Raw genomic sequence first — 23,375 nt, forward strand, 5'->3', positions numbered from 1 at the left:
GGGCAATGACCAAACAGAATCCATTTTACCCTGAGACTCACATCATGTCAGAAATGCTTCTCCCACAGGGAAATTCCCACCTCTATACTCATCAGCAATTGCTTAGCATGGCATGTTTGGCAATGCAAAATGGCAAAATTGTTCCATTTTAGAGAATGTTCATTTAGACATTAACCATTCATTAACTTGTACTCAACTAGGGTCATTTTGACCCACCTTTCCTGCTTGTGATTTTAGAGCTCATAATTTTGGTTTGTGGTTTTGAATTATAGCAACAGCCACTTATGATTCATGTACTGACATGCTTTACTTGTGGTTCCTAACTATAAAAGATGTGCTCTAACCCTGGAGGGGTCAAGGAGTGCAGGCTTGCAGCCTGACCCTTGGCCCAGCAGCTGGTGAATAAATGTTCCATCTCCTGATGTGATATTGACTTGATTTATTGCAATCTCGCCATAACATTACTTTTTGCATTTTCTGTTTACCCCCCCGAGGTTTGGTTATCTTACCTTTAAAACAGGGGAAATTCTTATTAATAGTAGCTATGATATGAAAGTTTTATAAAAATTAAATTAAATAATAAAATTAAAATGTTTAGCATTTGCCAGCAACATAAGGATTTATAACTCTTATAGTATTATAGGTCATGTAACTATTGATAAACTATCATTATAAATAATAATACATTCTTTGTGCTAATGTTTCTTCAATCATTAACTAGTTGGTAGTTCACTAAACTAGGTTCTTTGTCTTGATTAAGATACTTTGAATTTAGCCTAAAGCAAATGGCACCAACAGATTTGATTTGGAAGATTCCTCTCCATTTTGGAGGGTAGACTGACAATTAAGTGCAATTCTCACTATGATTTACAAGAGGAATGTCATGATAAGGAATTAACCAATGAATGGAATTCCATTATCTGCAAGCTATTTTTGATTCTAATTCTGCCTACGTAAATGAAAATTTATAGTAGGACAATATTTAACATTTCACAAAGTGTCTTTATCTACATGTTATCTATTTTGATCACCACAGTAACTCCTGAAATAGGTATAATTTTCCCATTGTAGATCATAAGTTCACAGTTTCATAAGTTAGCAGTCAGGGTAACTGCATGTCCTTTCATTCAGTCAGATGGCGAGTAATGCAAAGGGGCTCTGGAAAGAATTTCCTCTCCTTGCACTCTTTATTACTACTGTTCTTAGCCTCTTGGGGGTGTTTCTCAATGGGAACCTCCAAAGATGTATTTACATGTCTGAACATGAAATTGAAAATGGCAACTGACATGGTTACAAATAATTTAGGGTATCAGAGTTAATGTATTTCACAGACATATCACACATAGTCAACATGAGCCCTCTTTTGAGTTTAAATTTTTTTTCAGATAACCAAAATTGAAATATTCAGAATGAAACACATACTGAATAGTGAAACATTGGGGGTGACTACTGAATAGAAGATGAGAGTGATGGCGATGATCTTACAAAGGACATAAAAGTGTTAAGGTGTATTGCAAATGAATTTGCTATTGTCATTTGTCCTGAGTTACTATCCCTCTCTCTCCTTCCATACTTCAATTATTTATCCATATCACTAATTTCTTTCTATTTCATTTGATAAAATGTTATTTTAAAAATATTAGGGAACATTACTTAAAAATTTGCTGCATATTTATGCTATTAGAAATTAAGTAGATGTATATGTATGCATGTGTAGACATGAGCACATATGATATATAACATAAATCATATGTATATATACAGGTATTTGTATATCTATGTATATCTATCTATACTTATATATCTATCTCTATCTCCATCTTCATCTTTATCTCTATTTTCATCTCTATCTCTGAAAGGATAAATTAGAACCTCAAAGACTTCTGAAAGAGAAAGGAGAAAAATACATAAAAACATGAGATCTGAAATCTTTTAAGATTTGAATTGGATAATATGAAGATGATCCAAAACAAGTTTTACCATAAGTTGTTTCTCAATATAATTTTTTGACTACATGAAAGAATAGGTAGTTATCAATCTTCAGATTGTTCAGACAGAATCAGAAGGCTAATCCAATGACTCTGTAGGCTTTGTAAAAGTTTGCTATTAGATATTTGAGAGACTTATAGCCAGTGGGTTTAAAATCCATTTTGTCTTACTTTCACAATAATAAAATAAATTCTCATGAGGTAATAGTGTATGGAATCTTATTCTTTTGATAATTGCTTTCTGAGACAAATATCCTATGATATACTTATATTTCACAGCATTGAATACTTGCCTTTCTTTGGTCATTAAGTGCTCAGCAATTATGTTAAATTAACATTTTATTATCAGTTTTTCTGCAGGGGTAATCCTTCTAACCTCTGCACTTGATGCTACTTTTTTTTTTTTTTCCATTTCCTAGTTGGAGAAAGAAATTTTGCAATTACTATGTACGAGGATGATCTTTTCAACTTTTCTTTTTTGAATTTCTAACTTCATTTTATGAAGCTCATCACTCCTTTTTCAGAAAGTTTCTTCATTTGGGTCTAATGGTTTTCCTCCAGTCATATTGACCACTACTCCTCAAAGTCACTTTCTGCTTTCTCTTTATCTCCCTGGGTTTTTTTTTTTTTTTTTTAATCACATATGCTAGTTATACTATATGTCTGCCCTCATTTTCTTGGTGTTCAGACTCTATTTTATGTTCTACATTTATATCTCCAACTTAGAATCCACACACCCTTTTTGCCTGCTGAATACTTAAATCCAATGCTTATTCTCTCTTTCTGCTCTCAGATATCTCAGTTGACCTTCCCATCCAAACTTACTTTTCTCAAAGTTTTCCAATCTCAGTAAGAGACAAATCCAGTCTTTACAGTGCTTGAATCAAAAACTCTCCATCATATCTTGTATTCCTTCCAACAATTATTCAATGCAGTTTTATAGTCAGAACATTCTGAGAATATTCTATTTTTCTTCATCTCTATTACCATTACCCTGATTCAAGACACCATCATCTCTGAATTATAGCAACTAATCTCTCCTTCCTTCTTATCCTTCTATAATTTACTTTCAGCACAACTGCAGGTTGATCCTGTTAAAAAGTAAGTCAGGTCATGTTAGTCCCTACTCAAGTCCCAAGAGTGGCTTTCAGTCTTATGCAGACTGAAAGTTAAAACCTCTAAAAGAGATTACAATGTCTGATATGGCTCCCCCACACCATATTCTCTCCACTGTAGTTCCATTATTCTTACTCTAAGTGCACTCAGTTCCAGACCAACTGTTCTCTTGATTATTCTTTAAAATCTCATACTTACCCCAAGTATTTTCATGTACTGTTTCTCATACTTGGAATTCCATTTCTCAAGATATTAAAGGGTCATTTCCCGGTTTCTTTCAAATATTTGTTCAAATGCTAACTATTCAGGTAAAGGACTTTCCACTTTGCTCTATTTTAAATTATATTAATCTACCACTTGACATGCCCCATTCCTCTTTCCTGGCTTATCATCATCATCATCATTATCATCATCATCATTATATCATCAGGCTTTATGCTTGATTTATTTTTAATCTTGGTCATCTCAAAGCAAGAAGCTTTGCTTGTGGTATTCACTGCATTAACTAGATTACTTAAAATATTCAATAAATGTACATAAGATATCAGTATGTCTCAAAATGTAGTAAGACTTAAATTTTTAAATTTATTTATTTCACATCTGTAAACATTGTGTGAGAAAATGTTCAGTTACCCAACATAAAATGTGAATAGAATTCCTTATTTGTTCTCTTTCTCAAAAAAAGTAGAATAATTGCATCTTTTAAATTTTTTTATTTATCCTGCCTTCTCTAGAGCTATACATCTTCCTTTAAAATTTAATATTAATTTTATCACCATTTATTTCATCATCGCAAAAGTAATTTGGAGTTTTCACTGAAATAAGTGAACACAGTTTTCTTGTTTAACATAAAAGGATTAAGAGTCTAAGAAATGACACTTTTTAAAAAGGTGCAAGAATTTTATAAGAATAAAAGTATATAAATTAAACTAGAAATTTAATATGGTAGTTACACAAATTATATGTATACAAACTACTGAATTATATTTAAATATTATATAAACTATAATGATATAGTTGATAATGTGGCTTTGCCCCACACATAATTTTCTTTCTTACATTCCACAAAATCCATGAACAGAGAAACTTTGCGGTCATAAAGGTAAATTATCATTTTCTCAAAGCTCAGCTTTTGTTTTAGCTTCTTTGGTCTTCTCACAAGGTTATAAAACAAAAAGAGACAGTGAAAATTAACATCTTTTGTCAAAAAAAGTTAGCAAGATTTTAGGACAATATTCTATTGTAGTTAACATCATGGAATCCGGAACAAAATTCCTGGGTTCATACCCCTACCCTAGCACTTGCCAGTAAGTATGTGGACAAGATGCTTACCTTCTCTGTCTTTGCTTTCTAAGCTACCAAATGGGAACCTACATGCTAGGATCATTTAAAAGATAAAATGACAATGTTTATATATATATATATATTTGGTACATAGTAAGTTTTAAATAGGTCTGAAGACTAAATAAATAGGAAAGAAAATATTCATCCTTCTGAATCTGTGGGTTTCTTATCTAAGAACTCAACCAACCACATGAATTATATTTAGGAAAAAATGTTTTTGTACTGATCCTGTACAATTTCAGACTTTTCTCTTGTCATTACTCCTAATAATGCAATATAATAACTATTTACATGACTTTTACATTGTATTAGACATTATACTTACTCTATAGGATATTGAAAGCATATAGGAAGAGGTGATTATCTGCACTATTTTAAATAAGGAACTTGAGCATGCATGGATTTTGTATGGCAGTGGTAGTCCTGAACACTAAGTTACTGAGGGATGACCATATTTTACAATCAGGTGATATTCTATTGGTAGAAGTAAATTAGATTGCTAGGAGATTAAATTTCACAAGGTAAGGATCTTGTTTGTGTAGAAAATATTTAGGTCAAGTAGAAACAAACTTCTTTCCTTTTTAGCATTTATTGCTTTTTAAATTTGTATCACATTTAATTGCAAGCACCTTTTAACTCCCTCATGGTGCTGAAACTTTTGTAAGAATGGTGCTTTACATGCTCTTTCCAACCGCAACTGCATATATACCCAAATTGATTCAGAGCTCATTTGTTGAAGAATTTCAGAGATGATAGAGACTATGTTATATCACATTTAGTATTTAAGTGAATTCTATTATGTAGTGACAAACACTGAAGTTCTAGGGAAAAAAAATTGAAGATTACATAATTTGTGCCTTAATTTAATTACATAAAATAAATTGTATAATTTAAATTTACATTTACTTTTATTCAAGATACTATTCAACACTTTCATCTTTCTTTTTTCATTATGTAATGACTTTAAAAAAAGAATTAAGAACTAAGAACTAAGTCAAACATAGACTGATAACAACATATCCCAGTAGTTTATCCATAGTTAAAACTTGCAAGACTTTTTTAAATTCCAGAAATGTGTTTTGAATAAAAGCATGGAATGTATCTCCATTTCCAATTATCTTCATATTTTATTTTTGTGTTTCTTGATAAAAACTTGGGAAAAAAACTCATGTAAATGGAAATCAACTCCATCATTTTAAGACTAAAAGTAAAACAAATCACTGTTTCACTGATAAATTTTAATAAAACTATTGAAAATTTTCTGTAAAGTACTATTCTATACCCTTAAGAATAAATTATTTTAAATTTTTAAATATAATTGCTATAATTAACAATAAATGTTTATCAGTTTGTGAGTTTAGAGTGTAGGGTAAAATATACATACCAAAAAAATTATTATTGATGCTCTTTCTTTGGTATATAAACAGTAGATTTTGAGCAGACATTATCTTTTCACAGAAAGTTTTGTAATAATCAATTTGAAAATATTCATTAATATATAAAGTCAAGAGTGTTTTTCTTTCAATCAAAGTTCCATGGCATCTTGTTTGCTTGTTTTTAAAATAAGGCATTAAAGCTGTTTTAAAACTAAAAAAATCAGCTCATTATCAAGTAGCACTTGAATAATTCAACTCACACAACTATGGACGTCTTTTCCCACTACGCTCCATCATCCTCTTGTTACTCTGGCTACGCTTCCTTATGAATTCCTACCTCTGTACGTTTGGAAGCCCATAGTAAATTAAAGATGGCCACTAAGTCTTTATTAAATCCCTCATTAAGACATAAATTTTATCTCCTTACCCCCATTCACCCTTGAACCTGGGCTAGTTCTGTGAATATTGCAGAAGTTAGGTGTGCCTCTTCTGAGCCTAGCTTTTAAAAACAAATATTGTAGCATAAACCTTTGATTTCTTCCTCATGGAACACATATTCTTGGAATGCTCCCACATGGATCCCACCCACCATGTCATAAAGAAACTCAAGCCACATGCATAGGCCACGTGGAGAAGAATCCATGAGCTACTATCCAATGTCCCAGAAAATCTTCTTGCCATCTTTACCCAGCCTATTCACATGCCCAGGCCCTAGCCTACACTGCATGAAGCAGAACTACTCAGTTGAGTCCATCCAATGCACTGAATCAAGAGACAGCAAAAAAAAAAAAATTGCTATTTTAAGTCTCAAACTCAGGATTAGAGAGGAAACCATGCACTGTCTTCCTAGCTCATGCAAGGTAAGACTTGAGTTTGGCCCAACTTAAGGTCAGTACAAATGGCTTTATATGTTTTTCCAATCACCTTTATTTTGCACTTTGAACAAGAGTCTAATTTATTAAAGTTCACAGACCGCTCTTTCTTTCCATGTGTTCCCACAGCAATTAGCACCTTACTAGGCACATGGGACTCTGATTACCTGAGGTTGCCAGTTGAATCATAACATAATGGAAATGAGAACACTATTTTTTTGTATCAGGTAAATTTTAAAATGTAAGAATTTGGATTAAACCAATATTAGTAAACAATTTAAAGGAACTTGTCCATGTCTAAATAGGCAAAGACCAGCTTGAGGGCAAAGGGAAATCATTACCTAAGTAAAAACTAAATTTAAAAAAAAATTCATCAGATGGGAGGATCGAAAATGATTGTCTTCACTACATTGTAAAATAATTTTCTCCTTCAAGTGTTTATTATGTATTCTGCATGTACTTGACTAGGAAATGAACAGTTAATATGCATTCACTCTGTCCTGTGAGTGGGTATTATATGCAAGACTCTGTGAACATAATAATGAAGCACAATTCAATTCAGCATCCTGGATTTAGGAAACAGAAAGAGATATATATTTCTGATACAGGAAATGTTCTTAAGGTATAAAGAACCTGTGTTCTTTAGAATGTGAAGGATTCAAAATTTAAATTCCAAGTGTACTTTGAATTTCCAATTTTTAAAAACTTTTCACATCACCAGTAACTCTATAAATCAGGAAATAGCTGATATACTTAAGTATTTCTCCAAATTCCTTTCCTTGAGGATCAGTCATCCCAGGAAAACTCTACCTGTGTTGTTGCTTCCCAGAATTGATATTTTCATGTATCAGAATCACAGTCCTTTAGAGGGAAACAGGTTAGAAAATAATTCAGAGTACAAAAGTGTACATGTGTATGAAAGTGGAGGTGAGGAATTACGTCCCTTTCTCTCTAGAATCTTAAATTACAAGTGTGTAACACTTAAAGATACTTGCTTTTATGTATAAAGGACACATTCTCAAATGTTTGTGAAATGTGTTTTTATACTGTTTCGAAACACAAGTGATTCGCGAAAACAAATATTGTAGCATAAAGCTTTATTCATGAGGTCATACAGCCAATCTCTATTGTTTTAGTCCATTTTCAGTTGGTAACGTGAGGACATTAAGGCCAACTCTTCAAAAACGTGAAGAATTTAAGGCACAGCTCTTCAAACTCAAATCTATGTCATTCTCAAGTGAGCCACTTAAGTGAGAGACAGGAGTGGGAAGTGGAGGTACAGGGAGGAGGAGACAAAAAGGAGGGAGGGGAGAGATGGGGAAGAGGAGGAGAAAAGGGGAAAAAGAAATACCGTCTGGAGCCCAGGGTCTCATCCATCCCAAGCGTGTGGGCATCTCGTCTAGGGTGCAACAAAGAGGTGACCATGGCGTTTCTTTTTGGCTCTGAACAGGCTGATACAGCCTTCACTGCATGCACATCTGTCGCCTCATCTAATTCCCATTCCTTCATGACTAAGAGCTCTTGGTTCTGAGAGAGCATAGCGCACGGTCCTAGGCACGCTGGTCAGGTGGAAAGACTGCCACAGGTTCCTGCGTGTGCGATCAGGGGCGCTGGTGCATCAGTCTGTTGGGGGGAGGGAGGAGTCCCATCTGCCATAGACTCATGTCGATCCCCACGATTTCTGGCCATCCAGCAAAGAGTGGGAGAGGTCGGAGGGGGACAGGTAGCCCTTGCAGTGACAAGGAACACGGAGTGCAGGCGTACACGGTGAGGAAGGAGTGGGTGGCACTGCCAAATCTTAACCAGGGCCCTGGGCGTTTGCAGACCCAAGTAGAGCTGCCTCGGGTCTCCTTGGTGTCCTCCAGAAGCTGCAGCCAGAGAACCCTGCCTCTCTTGGGGATCCTTTTCCTCCTGTCCCCCAACACGTACCTGGCCTGAGCCGCGGGACACGCGGCCCGGGGGAACCCCTCTCGGCGGGACGGGCCAGCCCGGGGTCGCCTCTGCCTCTTGCGGTCGCCGCGCCCAACTCACCGAGCTCCCACCGGCACCATGGAGGAATCCTGGATAAACCCGCGTGCCTCCGGCGACTTTTCCTCCGGAATCTCTGGCCTGGCGCCTTTTGGGTGAGATCACAGGGGAGCTAGTAGCCCTGTCTGTTGGAGGTTGCCCTGAAAAGCCCTGGCAGAGCAAGAGAGGATCCGCGGAGTCTGGGAGCTCCCAAGCATCCTCCTGAAGCGTCTTCGCCCTCCTCTTCTTCCTCGCCGCTGGGTTTGTTTATACAGCATCTGGAAGCCGGGGGGCACAGCCCACCCCTTTGGCAGCCCACCCTCCTCTGTCGGGCTCAGGGTCTGGGCTCCCGCACGTGGTAGGCACCAGTATCGTCTCTGCACAAGGACCGCGACCGCCCGCGGAGAACGGGTGGCCGGGTGCAAGCGCGGCGCATCTTCGCCTTCTGCTCATCCTTGGGGCGCCCTCGCCCACTTCCAAAGCCCAGCTCAGACTTGGGATTCGCCGTCTGCCATCCCTTGTAGGTGAAGAGGAGATCCTAAATACTGCCCGTTAGGTGCTCATGATGTTTCTCTGGGTTCGTTCAGTTGCCGGAAAAGAATGGTAACATGAACAGCGGAGCGTGAGAACGTCACGGGAGGAAGGGGAAGAGATTGATGAGCAGAGCGCTTACTTCGCGGAGGATCTCATTCAGAGGACTGCTCGGGGAAGGGACGTCGCGGCGCCTGCACTTCCTGGCTGGACTCCGCTGACATCTGTAGCCTCCTTTCCGCCAGATTCCCAGGTCGCTGAGCCACTGCCTGCAGAGGAGTATTTAGACAGCGCGTGAGGATCCAGGAGTTCGTGAACCTCTCTATCCAAACAGGAGTTCTGCCTTGGATACCGTGTCCCTGGATCCCGGTGGAGCCCACTGGCAAGCTGGCTCCGGAGAGAGTTGAACTTGAGTTCAGGTGGGTTATCCCAAGGGTAGCAGAGGAGGAGATGTTCGGGGAAGACAAGGAAGGTGATGTTCCAATGTCAAAAGCGGACACTTTTCTTCCTGACACTTGATGGGGCCAAGCCACTCCCTCTCTCTCAGTTCTCTCTCCTAACCTGCTCCTCCCCAACCCAGACCTCCCACACTAAAGGGGGATGGTGGGCGCACAGCGACAACAACAAACACCTTCCGTTGATTGAAGTATCTAGCATGCTATTTTCTTTTTCATAACTTATTACTTTATAAAAAGATCATATTTACTCCATTGCTTTTTATTAATGAAGGTCAATAGGCTTAACGATTTCCTCAGTTGAGTCATTTATTTCTAAGCCAATAGATAATGCCTTCGTCATAGTTTTCTGGGGGAAAAGTAACTGTGCGTTTGTTCTGCAGATGGCCAACTCCCTCTGAATCGTGCAGATTGGTGCTGAGCACGCAACAAAAGTTTGTAGCTTCCCCTCAGTTTCTGGTGCTTCACAGGGGAGAGGAGAGGACATTGGCATTAAACACAAGAAGCAGTCAGGGAACCATCTCCTTTAACTTTTCTCCTCTGTTACCATTTGCAATGAAGAGAAAACAGAAGAGATTTCTGCAAATGACTTTGTTATTCATGGTGGCTTTAATTTTCCTGCCCAATATTGGTCTCTGGTCTCTGTACAAGGATAAGCACCTGGTGAAATCTACAGAGCCCGGGGAGCAGCAGGTAAGTACCACCCAGAGAAAAGGTCACAGGAGAATTGGTAAGGCATGCAGCCCGTGCATGGGTACACCAGGAAGCAGGTGTGGGATAGCCTTGGGCTTTCTCCCAAGTCTTTTAGAACTGATCTTACAAGACTCTAGACACTTTAGAGCTTAAGAAGTAGTTGTTTTAAGATTGTAGCCAATGACATGATGAAATGTAAAGTAAACTAGAAAAGAGTAATCAGAGAGGTCAGAAAGGAGAAAAGAAAATCTTTCACAATTGGTCTCAGGTTAATTTTGGCTTGAGCTGGATAAAAGGTCACTGCTTATTTGTGGAAAGTGGGAATGGGTTTCGTGCAAGTTTAATTGTAGGGAATGGTTTTGCCTTCTATCTTGTTTGCATGTCTATATTAAAATGGGTTGGGCCAACTAAATCATTAACATTTTGAAAGTAGTTTACAAAAAACCAAGCTGTAGTTTTCTGCATTTGGGTTTTAATTTTGGCTTAGCAATGGGTTTTTGCCCTGTGGAAACTTTAAGTGCCTCATTTCCCTTGTTGCTAAGGTGATGTGGGTATACAGGGTATACAGGAGAGTTATTAAGAATATTCATTCAGTTTCAGTCTGGTGATAACTTTGTGGCTAAAGTCTGTCCTTCATATGGGAAACGTTACATAGTATGATATGTTTTATTTTGAGTTAGTAATCCACTTATATGTATATGGATCATGATTTAACATGCATCAAAATAACTTGTCTTACTGAGCAAAAATGGAAATTATACTTCACAAAATAATGATAAAAATCAATATCATCGAATTCTTTGTTTATTAATAAATAGAAAATCTTCTGTAATTAAACTTTTAACATTAGAATTCAGCCTTCTTTGTGAAATTGATATGACACTTTTCCAGTGGGTCCTGTGCATTGCCTTGAAATCTTAATATTCTTAATTTCAAGGGTCATCTCACATGTACACTGTGTACCTTCCACACATGGAGGGTATAAGTAGTTTATTTCTGGACAATAGCAATATATATTTATGGTCACTGTTTGTTCTTATACTTAACAAAGTTTAATTTTCCTTTTACACAGTAAGTGGTGAGTTGGAAAATATGTGGATGTAGTCTGCTTTTTCAATATGACAAGAAGTCATTACCAGTCTCGCAACTTCAAAGATAACTAGTTCCTATGGATTTTTAATTGATTCAAATTTGGGGGGAAAATGCTGACAGTATTTTCATTTAGCTATTGATTTTTTTTATCATCTTTACTAATAAGAATTTAACTTTAGTTTGAAGTATATTCTGTTTTGTCATTCCAGTGGGGCAAAAAAGAAGATGGGCACTTTGGATGTGAAACTTTTTTTCCTATTTAGATCATTTATTTCTCTAAACTTTGATATGAAACAGAATTTATTAGCAGTCAATACACTACCATGTAAAATTTCCAATCCAATGCTGGTAAAATAAGAAAAGCAAACTTTTTTCTTGAATTTTACTAATTCAATTAACAGTAGCCATCTGAAGTATTTGCTGGTGTAGCTAACATAAGACACTAATTAATCTTATTAATGAGATCTTTTCAAGTTTCACATTGGCTCTATTGATTTTGACCCTTAATGAGAAAATTGTTTGTCCAATCACATTAAAAAAGTAAAATGTGGCCATTCAACTCTCTGACTTGCCATTATAATATGCAAAGTGGTATACCTGTTTCTGGTTCTTCTAAAGTACAAATGATGCTTAATTTTCAGTAATAAAGTAATGGACATGAAGGCATGGGTAGCAAAAGAAGGAGCTGTTCCACAAAGTTTCTTATACTATAGAGACAATGACTCAGATGGATGACCACTACAGTTTAATAATCTTGTGAAAAAGTTTTGAAATCAAGAGATGACAAACACCAGTAAGCTCTAAAATGAATGTTGATAATGTACTCATAGTAATTTTAACCTCAGTAGTTTTACAGTTAATACTTTCCTGCAGATTAAAAAAATAAAGTGGATATACATACACCATTATATAAGTTTTGGATAAGTAAAATTAAGTCATTAATATATTATATTTGACCAAATAAAAAGTGACTAATAATGACAAATTAAGCATGCTTAATATCATGGTGTAATATTTTGTTCATGTATCTATATTTCAATGTTAGAATGTTGGCTAAATATATCAGTTTTCAATTGAAGTAGATAATTTGACTATTGGGTAATATGTTATTTAAATTTAGCAGTTTATTTTAAATATATATTTTTATGGCTAATTACTAAGTGTTCTTCAAAAGCCATTTGTTACTATATTTACATCCATGTTCTAAAATGCTGAGGGTAAAGATAATGTGCCGATTGAGGCATTGACAGAGGCAAGTACTGAAGGTATTCAAAACATGTCATGTATCCAAGTGAGTAGTCCATTTTTACAGATGTCATGTATTAACAAGCCAGGGGTTTTTGTTGCATATGCAGCAAACTAGTGGTTACAGAAATTGAAAAGTCTTCACTATTTTCAAAAACTACTATTCCAGAGAGTTACAGGGCAAGAATTTCAGTTATGGAAGTTTAAAATCATGGAATGGCTTAACACTTCTTAAATATTCTGAATCAACATTTCACCAGAACACATCACTAATATTTTTTCTAACTACTATTCAAAATAAATTGCATTGATGAAAATTGTGTTTATTTTTATATAGTCTCATTAGTATTTAATGCATTTTTTCTCAAAACTACTATAGTATTCCAAATTAATTGATTTTACTGTGATTTCATTTTAAAGGTAATATTTATGATAATTCTGCATAATATTTATACATTTGCCCCATCTATGATACAGAAAAGCAAACAGATTCAATAAAATCCCAAGTTATTCATCTAAATGTTTACCCACTTTTTCTCATATAAACAGAGAATTAATAAAATAATTTTAATAATACAATACAATTAAAAGTTTTGCATTTTTTTATTGTTTGAACATTGCAAAATTGAAATCAGATCACTGAAATAAATGTTAATCATTTGACATATTTTAAAATTTTATTACAATTTTAAAATGTTCTTATTTTTGCCTGTTACTCAATTACCACAATCATGTTATTTTCAATTGATTTAATTTTGTTTCTTTTTTGTTGCTTTTGGGATAAATATCTACTTCATATTATTTAGAAATATGTATTATATAAACATATATTGTTAAAAGAAACTATTAATAGTGAATGTGGCATTTAGCTGAAAAGGATTGCTCTATGGGTATTTTATAGTAAATCTTAATTTCATATTTCTTTTTGAACATATGAATTACTACTCTTCTCTGGTTTCAGCTATATTTGAATAAAAGTCCAAGTATATGTTTAGTCCTTAATTAAGCTGTCCTGTAAGATACTATGTAGAATAATGCAATATTTTAGAAACAAAACTACTATATCCAATATCAATTTCTTTCTTTTCTTCATTGTTTATTCAAGTATACATAGAAAAAAATCTATGACCAAATACTTTCTTTTCTTTTTTTAAATATATTCCTTAGTTATTGATGAAACTTTATTTATTTATTTGTGGTGCTGAGAATCGAACCCAGTGCCTCACACGTGCTAGGCAAGCGCTCTTCCACTGAGCCACAACCCCAGCTCCAAACACTGTCTTTTCATAAATACATTAAGTAGATAAACCAAAAATTTTAAGAAAGTAATTATAATAGTAGTTTGGCAACTAAGCTGGGAAACAACTGAATTGAAGGAGTAAGTCAAGAATATTCACAATGGGAAGAGGATTTTATAATATTTTAAATAAAAACAAAGATCAAAATCCCAGAAGTTTGTATCAGACATTCTAAGAACTGTTCAGAAAAAGTTTAGAAATTTGTGTAGACCTGGGTTGTCTACTGTATTAACAAACAAATACAAAAACAAACCAAAAAAAAAAAAAAAAAAAAAAAAAAAAAAAAACAATAGACCATCTAAGTCACTCTGACCTTGTGGAACTTTTTTATTTCTGAGATTTTCAGAATTTCTAATTATAAACTGGAGCTATTCATGCTTGTGACACAATGAGATGTATAAAGTCCTGAGAGATCCTACCTTGCAGGTGGAAAATATTGTGAGGGTATATTTTGGTTTTAGTCAGATTCACATGTAAAGGATGCTTGACCCATTAATGACTTAACTTTCCTTAACAAACAAAAACCAAACAAAACTCTTCTGAAAAAAATCCCTTAGATCTTTCTCCAAAAGAAATTGCAATGTTAATCAGTCCCCAACCCTTCCCTCCTCCTTCAGGAAGATTCTTCCTTTTGATAGGGAATACTTTTTCTATGGCATTTTAAATGTGTTTTACAATATAAAAATGTCAGATAATTGGTACCCAGTGTATGCAAACTGTCTTAAGCCTTCTTTTGCCATGCTGATCACTAAAGCTCTAAAGTATGATCCTTCTCCAGCAGACACCTTAGATATGTAAAGAGCTAAAGAAAAAACAAGATTTTCTTCTCTGCAGTCAGGGTAGTACATTCTCAACATGGTAGATGTGAAATGATGCATTACTTTAAGCCATACTGTTCTTAATTAGCTATGATGTGGACTTTAAATTAGGACTTTAAAGGACCTTTTCTTGAATTTTTGGAAAATCCATTCAGAATCAGTATGGGATGGCAGCACACAGACCACTGTAACAAGTGTCTTAATTATTTGCTGTGACCTAGTAGATGGCTACATGATTAGTTCATCACACTGCCCCATGGGAGACAGGGTGTAAAACAGTCTTCTGTTCACAAGCTGGTAAAAAATTAGATAGTGTTTTTTTCCCCCTTCTGTTCACTTCTGAGTCAGACAAGCTGTGCTGAATCAATTAGCCTCCTATAAGCTTTTCCCATAATAGAAGCCAAATCAAGCTGGAATCTATAGGAAAAGGTGAGAAAGGTTGGGTGATTTCAGTGCTATACATAAGAGAATTGAATAAATTTCTTTTTAAAAAATTTTGTCAGGAGCAACCATGACAACCTTCAGAAAGTTTACAACTGTGTCTTTCCTTGCAACATTTTCATACAGAAAAAAGCCAGCTAAGGGACACCAAGAATAACCTTACAGAAGAAGATATAACTTGAAATAAGGGAAACACAATTCTGCCAAGGAAGGGTCATGTAGAATCAGATGTGGATGTGCTTTGTACTGCGATGATTCTCATTTCTCCTTCATTGACCTTGCCAATGGATGGTAAACAGTGTGAGGGCAGGGCGTTTCAGACGCTTAAAACCATCTGACAAGACCTATTTTATATATCTGGTATACTTAAAAGATGAAAAAGAAGGGATAAGGCATTCATAAAAGTTAAATATTTACCATTACCTTCACCATTCTTTAATAACATAACCAATGTCCATTACTTCTGAATTGAACCACTGACATCAGAAAGAGGTGAATATATAAGTATATACTTAGAGTTCACGATGAATTCAAGGTAAATTACACCAACAGTTTTTCCAAACTTTCTCTTTCTATTGAGATTGAAAAGCAAAATGTGGGCTGGATTAGCAATACTCTCAAATTAAACGTATTCATTTCACACATTCATGTAGCAGCACACGTACACATACATATGCCCACACGCATAGTCTCACTTATGAACAAAAATTAAATCCACCCAACTGTTTCATTTTCCACAGTATTTTTAACTTTTGGAAGGTCTCGTGTATTTCATTGCTTTGAATTCTACAATAGTTATTTGACTCTGAATCACCATTTCAATATTATCAATGTCATTCTAGGAAAGTATGGAGAAAGTTTAAAAAACGCATCTGTCTCTGAAAATGCTTGCATCTGTTTTGCAAGTATGAGAATCACGAGAGCATTTAGCCTATTAGAGCACCTCAGATTATAAATAGGACGATTCACAGTTATATTTTAATAAAATTAACAGGCTTGTGACTGCGATAGTGTGGTGACAGCTACCAACTCTCTGTCGTGAAGATTGGGGGTATCTTGATGATGGCAGAGAAGAAGAATTTCAAATCACTCCAAGTAACAAATATCCATGAATTTTTATTTCTGTACTTGAAGTCTAGAAGGCCAGAAACAGTCATACTACTTGAAATATTTTTATCACACTAAAATGACCACGCAGTCAGGGCTACCACCTAAGTTTGAATGAGGTAGGTATTCCTTCTCATTCTCCAGCAGGAGAATCTCAATCATCTTCATGGGAGGAGAAATATCAGTATGTCCATAGTCTTGTTCTCCCTTAGTAGGTCACTGTGTGAGCACTGGAATCAAATTATCTGTGTTCAACTTGGGGCTCCAGATTTTAGCACTTTGTGACATTTATCATCTCATGGATCTCCCTCAGGCCAGTTTATTCTCTTTATGAAAAAAAACGAGGATAGTAATTTCTTTCATGTCACATTATAATGAAGATTAAATGCATAGCATTTTGGACTGTGTATGGCAAGGCTTAAGGCATATAGATTACTGTTTATCTACACACACATATGGTATTTATAAGTATATATATAGTAAACATTTATAAGTATATATGTGTGTGCATATATATAGTAAGTATTTATAAGCAATCATTGCCTTTAGCAAGGTAATTAGTGTTTGTTTAATAAATATTTACAGATGTTTTTTTTCTTTAGAGGCATTGCAAAGACAGAATGGCAGAACAGTATCACCTGTGTGTTGAAGCTAGTAGAGAGAAATACTGAATAAATTAATCTGTAAAACAAAAGTGGGGGTTTTTTGTATTCCTTTTTTGTTTAGTACTTAAAGATGATTGTTAATTTTAATTTTTTTTCATTTTATCACTTATTGCAAAAATGACAAATTATTGATATATTGTACTAAAAACTGTTCAAAAATTAAATGCTTTAATGGAAGAGAAAGAGGAGAAATATGTATTTGTAGGGATAACACTTATTTCCAATAAAAAGAAAGCACATGCCTCACATATAGGTATTTTCTCAATACTGTAGGAACTTGAGAAGTATTGTTGTTTGAATCTCGGTCATGAAAGGATGAATGGGATTGGGTTATTCTTTAGAAAAAAAAGTTAAAAAGTGGGTAAAACTATCAATTCAATGCAGCTCCATTATAGAATTTCCGTTCACTCAGTAGAGTTAAGGGACCCAGAAAGCATGTTGTGTTGTGGCCATTCTTGATTTTCTACATATTCAACTGAGGAGATGGAAGTGGTATTTATGAAATAAAAACAGTCACTGCACTGTAGAATTTGCTCTGAGTATCAGGAGCATTCAAAAAAGAGAGAGAATGATAGTTCCTCACTCATTGCACAGGGCTTTATGCCACAGGGTAACAGTGATCCACTTCATCTTATAAAAGTTAGATGAGTTGGTATCAGTCTAAGGGAGGTGCAAACACTTTAAATTCTCTCATTGGTCTCCTCCCTTACAGAGTGTAGGATGGAACCAGGTGCCTGTGGTGCACACCTGTAATCCCAGTGGCTCTGGAGGCTGAGGTGGGAGGATCACAAGTTCAAAGTCAGCCTCAGGAACATAGCTAAGTTAGTGAGACTCTGTCTCAAAATAAAAAATAAAATAAAATAAAAGAGGCTGGGGATGTGGCTCAGTGGTTAAGTCCCCCTGGGTTCATTCCCTGGTACCAAAAAAAAAAAAAAAAAAATTCACATTTCTAAATCCCATTTCCTCATATGGAAACACAGAAATTACCTCATAAAAGGTAGCTACACTACATAATTGAATTTATGTATGTAAATTGCTTGGCACATGAAAAATAATTAAGGGAAACTTAACAAACAGCACTCTATACCTTTTTCTGCATTTTTTCAAGATCCATTAAAGGTATTAAATAAGCTTAAATATTCTGTAAACCTAATAAAAATATAATAAAACATATAAGCTGTATCACTATTAATTTGTCTGTTTATTGTTGATAAAATATTTATTGGATATACCATTTGTATAGAATACTGTGCTAGGCCCTCAGGGAAATAACTGATGAAACCATAAATCTGTTTTCAATTAGCTTAAGATCTATTAGTTAAGAAAGTCACATACACACCTATAATACAAGGCTAGATTAAGTTGTTTCATAAGGAGTATCTGCTCAAACCATTTACAGTTTAGAAGAGGTAGAAAAATATCATTTTTTGTGGAATATTGACATGTGGCCTCAATCTAAATGAATTTTGCATATTTACTAATTTAATCCCCTCCCAATATTTCATTGAAATACATTCTTCTATCTAACTGAATTCACAGCTATGACCCAAAGACAGAATGTGGGTCCATGCACTTAGGATTTATAGAATGAGAAGATGATTAGCCCTGTTAGCAGCCACATAATTTAAGACAAACAGTGACTTTGAAAAGATTTTTAGGATTGGCAGTCCATCTTTGAGGTTGTCTTGATTGTAGTCACACACAATTGTGGAGGTTTAAGCAAAATTGTGAGAGTTTCAATGATAAGCATAAATATGCAACTAAAATATTTTGTCTTTAAGACACAAATATTAAAGACATCTTCTGAATTTGGGGTCCTGGGCTGTAGCAAACAGGACAAGTCAGAAGGTTGATGCACAGAAAGAAGGAAGGGGCAATACCTAAGGAAGATCAAGGGGAAAAAAAGGAGGGGAGAAAAGCAGAAAATGTTATAATTTTGAAGGTAACTTTAGAAATTCAGGGCCTGTTCTTCTAATAGTTTGAATGTTCTGGCAAAGTAGTCTAACTTTTTCCCCATAATTATCTTGCTACTTTAGGGAATTCATTTAAAACTTGTGAAATATTCTGTAAAGTGAGAGGCAACACACATCAGTTAGATAGACTATAGATAGGTAATGACATTATTCTTGTGGTATCTGCTATCTCACAATGATTGAAGACTAATAATATTGAATGGAGATTTCACAAAACCAAGAAGCCACTTTGTCAATAAGTCCACAATGTGTGTGTCAAAATAAACGTAATGTTCAGATACACAGAGTGAAGGAAAAAGGAACAAGAGTGTACTTAAGTCTAGGAAGAGAGGAAGGAATGGGAGAGGGGTGGTATGCATTACCAGGATGAAGAGACTGTAGTGTTCGCTTGCCAAGAATCTCAAGATAATAAAGGTTGATTTTAACATGATTAACTGATTAAAATAAGAACAATAATAAAAACGAAATTTAATACATTCAGAACAAACTTTAAGGTAACATTTATTGAGCTCCTCACATGTTCCAGGTACCATATTAAGCTTCTTGTAAGTCCTCAGAACAATCCATAGTAGTGTATTATTCCTATCATATTATAAATGCAGTTTTATTTAAAAACCTTTCAAGAGCATATAATCTTTATCCTATCAATATCATGTTGAGACTGTATGAAGTTCACTGTATAGTGCTACTACATTAAAAATATCCTAGATCATTACAACTCAAGAAATTCTAAAATAACACACTATAAAAGATAACATGCAAAGTAGGTAAGGAAATAGAAATGACAGCCAAACATCCTAGTTTTAGTTTTTAACTAGATGTGTCACTTTGGGCAAGTTACTTATCTTCTCTGTATTTCAGATGTCCCATTTCTAAAGTGGGTATAAAAAATAATCCCTTCTTGACTGAGTTGTTGTAAGAGTTAAATAAATTAGTATGCATGAAATGTTTAGAAATCTCCATCATACATAGTAAGCAATTTAAAATGTTATTTATTAGACTGACATTTTGGACTTCTAGAAAACTAGGATTAGAGAAAGGGTAAACATATTCTTACATCCTTCATTTCACCATCCACCATAAATGTGGTCCTCTTTTTGGATAAATTTTAACATTCTTAAGATTATTTTTTTGAGTATTTTGAAGCACCTTTAACTTCTTTTTATTTTCTTTTATTTATTCTTGAGTGTCTGATACAGAAAATAATATGATACTTAAGTTTAAAAGTTTTTATAACTTGAACCAAGGGTTCATACAACCCTACTACATGTCAGAAGCAAACTGGATTTCAACAGAGAATTTTGTTCTTCCCAGAATATGCAATCAGCGACCAATGCTATTTTGATGACCTTTTTCCCCTGTATTTTCAGTTTTGTTCTCTCCACACGGTATTAATTTCTGAACATGCATTCTGCCCTCAGGGAAAAAACAATCTTTTCTAAATTGTGTCATTAAATTAGTCTAAACTTCCAAAGAGGATTATCTGAAAATGTCTTAGGGTCAAATATGTTATTATTTTACAGAGCTTGAGTTTTAACATTATTGTTCTGGTTGCTTCTAACAGTAAGGTAGAATTAGAAAAAAAAATCAAGAATGATGCTGGTGGAAACTATGTAGTTGAATAACGTGACAGAGGAAGTGCATGATAGTGCTTCCAAGAAAAGAGCTGACTGGAAAGGCCTAGAACAGAAAGCTGCATAAAACTAGATGGTGAGGAGGGATAACAACTCTGCTACTTCCGCCTAGTGGATTGTCTCCTGATTTAGAGAACCTAACAGAATGGAGTCAGGTGAACTATCATGAGATCAGGTTGCACCCTCTCTTAGCTTGTATAGAAATGTAACTGCTCTTTCACAAGCTGAAAGAATTACATAGTTTTGAAGATCCTTGGCATTCCAAGGCAAACATCTTGAGTTCTAATGAAATATAGAGGAGAGGACAAGCAAGAAGGAAGTTACTGGGATAACGTTCAAGCAAGTGTAAAAATGCAAGCATGTCTTATCTCTTTATACCCTTGTACCCTCTTCTTTTCCTGCTCAGAGCCTTCTCTTCTCCTTTGTCCTTTGAAATTTTCCTGGAAGAATTTTTTTTTTTTTTCCATCTGGATTGATTGAGCAGTAATTGGCTAGTTGAATGGATGAAAGACTTGTAATGCTGAAAAAACTTGAGACTTTTGCCTCATGAAAAAAGGTTCTGTTGAGTCTAACTGCATTTCCAATTATTGAAATGTGTGTGATGTGAGAAATATGTTTTTAGCTCAAGGCTTCTGCTGTTGCTGTTTGTTGTTTTGTTTGTATGACTGGGAGCTGTCACTTTATTCTGGGCTGTGGAATCAGAGAGTAAATACTGCTTCGTCACATCACCTCAAGAGAAACAATATTTTTAAAGTTCAACCTGCTCCAGTGAAACCTGAAATCCCCAACAAAATCATTCAACTCCCTCCTATTCAGTTCTCTTTCTAACTTTCCAAGCTGCTTATTCTAACCTTCTTTCTCTCCTGGGATCTCCCATGGCGTCACCCCTGCTACCCTGCTCAGCATGCAGTCTTGTCTCATTTTCACCAAATAATATATTTCATATGGGGAGAGTCAAGACTCTGTGTCACAAAACCAGAAAAAAGCAGCAGCATTTACTTGGGTATTTTCATCCACTTGCTTCCGGTTACTATGGAAAAGCGTCCCTAGCTCTAGGATAAATATGGAACCCCCATCCAAATCATGGACACAGCTTTATTTAGGAACTTCTGCATATTGTTTTCTTTTTTGCTTCTCATTTATTTATTTTCAGCCTTTTCCTCTCCAATATATTCTTCTCCTTTCTGTTTAAACTTGTTGAGTTTTCTCCCACTGTTGGAGGGAAATGAGCAAAAGCAAAGCAAATACCTTTCAGTGCCACATAACACTTAACTGTGCTCTGTCCTGTCTCCTCTTCAGAATCAAAGGATGCTTCCAGTTTCTGACTCCCAGTACTACTCACCTCAAGTTGAACTGAACTCTCACTAATGTACATTAACTTTCTTCACAAATAACATCAGTAATCTCCTGGTGGTTAATTCCAAAAGCATGTCTCATTAGTCATGTTGCTTGACAGAATTTGACTAAATACTCTCCTACTAAGAATAATCTTCAGCCAAGTATGGTACTGCATACCTATATCCCAGCAACTGGAAAGCCTGAGGCAGGAGGATCACAATTTCAAGGCCAGCCTCAGCAATTCAGCAAGGCCTGACTCTGTATCAGAACAAAAACAAGTTTCTAAAAAAGGGCAAGGGATGTAGCTCAGTGGGAAAGCACACCAGGGTTCAATTCCCATTCCTCACTCCCCTAAAAAAAGAATAATATTCATCTGAAGAAAAGAAGAGACTTGAGGAAAGAAGAGATTAAAAAAAAAAAAATTTGAGAAACAGGAAAGAGAGCAGACTAGAAAAACATGAGAATGACTGTTTACTGGTAATTTAACTTTCAGTGTGCACACACCTCTTAATTCTCCTGTCCTCACTTTCCTTCCCAATGGCCACTGATACAGAAACATGTTTGCCAGTGTCCTTTACAGATTCCTCTTTGTGTACTTTTCCTGAAAATATTGTGTTTTGGGAGGTCAGTGGAATTCTTGTTCTGTACTCTCCCTGGGATATCTCTCACAATCCATGTGGTTTCATTTAGGAAATCTAAGTTAATCACTTCCAAATTGTTATCTCTAATCCATATTTCTCTCCTGAGAATATGAACCACATAGAAACCTGGAATCTGGAAACAGATATTTTTTACGTTTGCACCTCCGAAATGAAATTCATCTTTGGCTGCCACTCCCTGTTCTCCATTTGTGTCTCTTATCTAAATGAAGTACACTGTCAGATTTATTTATCTGAGTGTTCACAGCCTGGTCATCATAATTGGTACCTTTATTATCTTTACTGTCAAGTTCAACCTTTGACCAGCAATTCTTTCTACCAGGTCTCTCTTGAATCCATTCACATATCCCACTTGCCTGTGTGCTTGTTGGGACCAGCTTAAACATGTCACTGGACTTCTGTGAGGGACTCTTAACTTAATGCTCTTGCCTCTAGCCTGACCTCAGGTCCACCCTCAGAGAAACTGGATTTGTTTATCCAAAGGATTTAACTGAACAGGCTACTGCCATTGGACTCTTACTCTGTTAGATTAAAGCTCCAATTCTTTAATACAGCTTACCCAAACTATTCTGGATATAAACTCATGCCTGATTGCTCACAACTTCACTGCCAAGACTCTCTAAGCTCCAACCACTTCAAGCTTCTTTTAGTTTCCTGAGAGTATCATGTTCTTTTTTCTTCGGGAACTTGCATATATTTCGTCTTCACTCTTGCCTGGATAAT

The 23,375-nt window shown here is 35.4% G+C and overlaps 1 protein-coding gene across 1 annotated transcript in view; it reads left to right on the plus strand.

Annotated features, from left to right (window-relative positions):
- Positions 1-9,312: 9,312 nt before the first annotated feature.
- Galntl6 (polypeptide N-acetylgalactosaminyltransferase like 6) overlaps positions 9,313-23,375 on the plus strand; it is a 1,064,176-nt gene continuing 1,050,113 nt past the window's right edge. The window contains exons 1-2 of the mRNA XM_047550007.1: positions 9,313-9,653; positions 10,073-10,382. Of these exons, the coding sequence (XP_047405963.1) occupies positions 10,245-10,382 (138 nt within the window). The 5' untranslated portion in view covers positions 9,313-9,653; positions 10,073-10,244. The remainder of the gene's footprint in view (positions 9,654-10,072; positions 10,383-23,375) is intronic.

The sequence above is a fragment of the Sciurus carolinensis genome, chromosome 4 (genome assembly GCF_902686445.1).
Source record: "Sciurus carolinensis chromosome 4, mSciCar1.2, whole genome shotgun sequence".
NCBI lineage: Eukaryota > Metazoa > Chordata > Mammalia > Rodentia > Sciuridae > Sciurus > Sciurus carolinensis.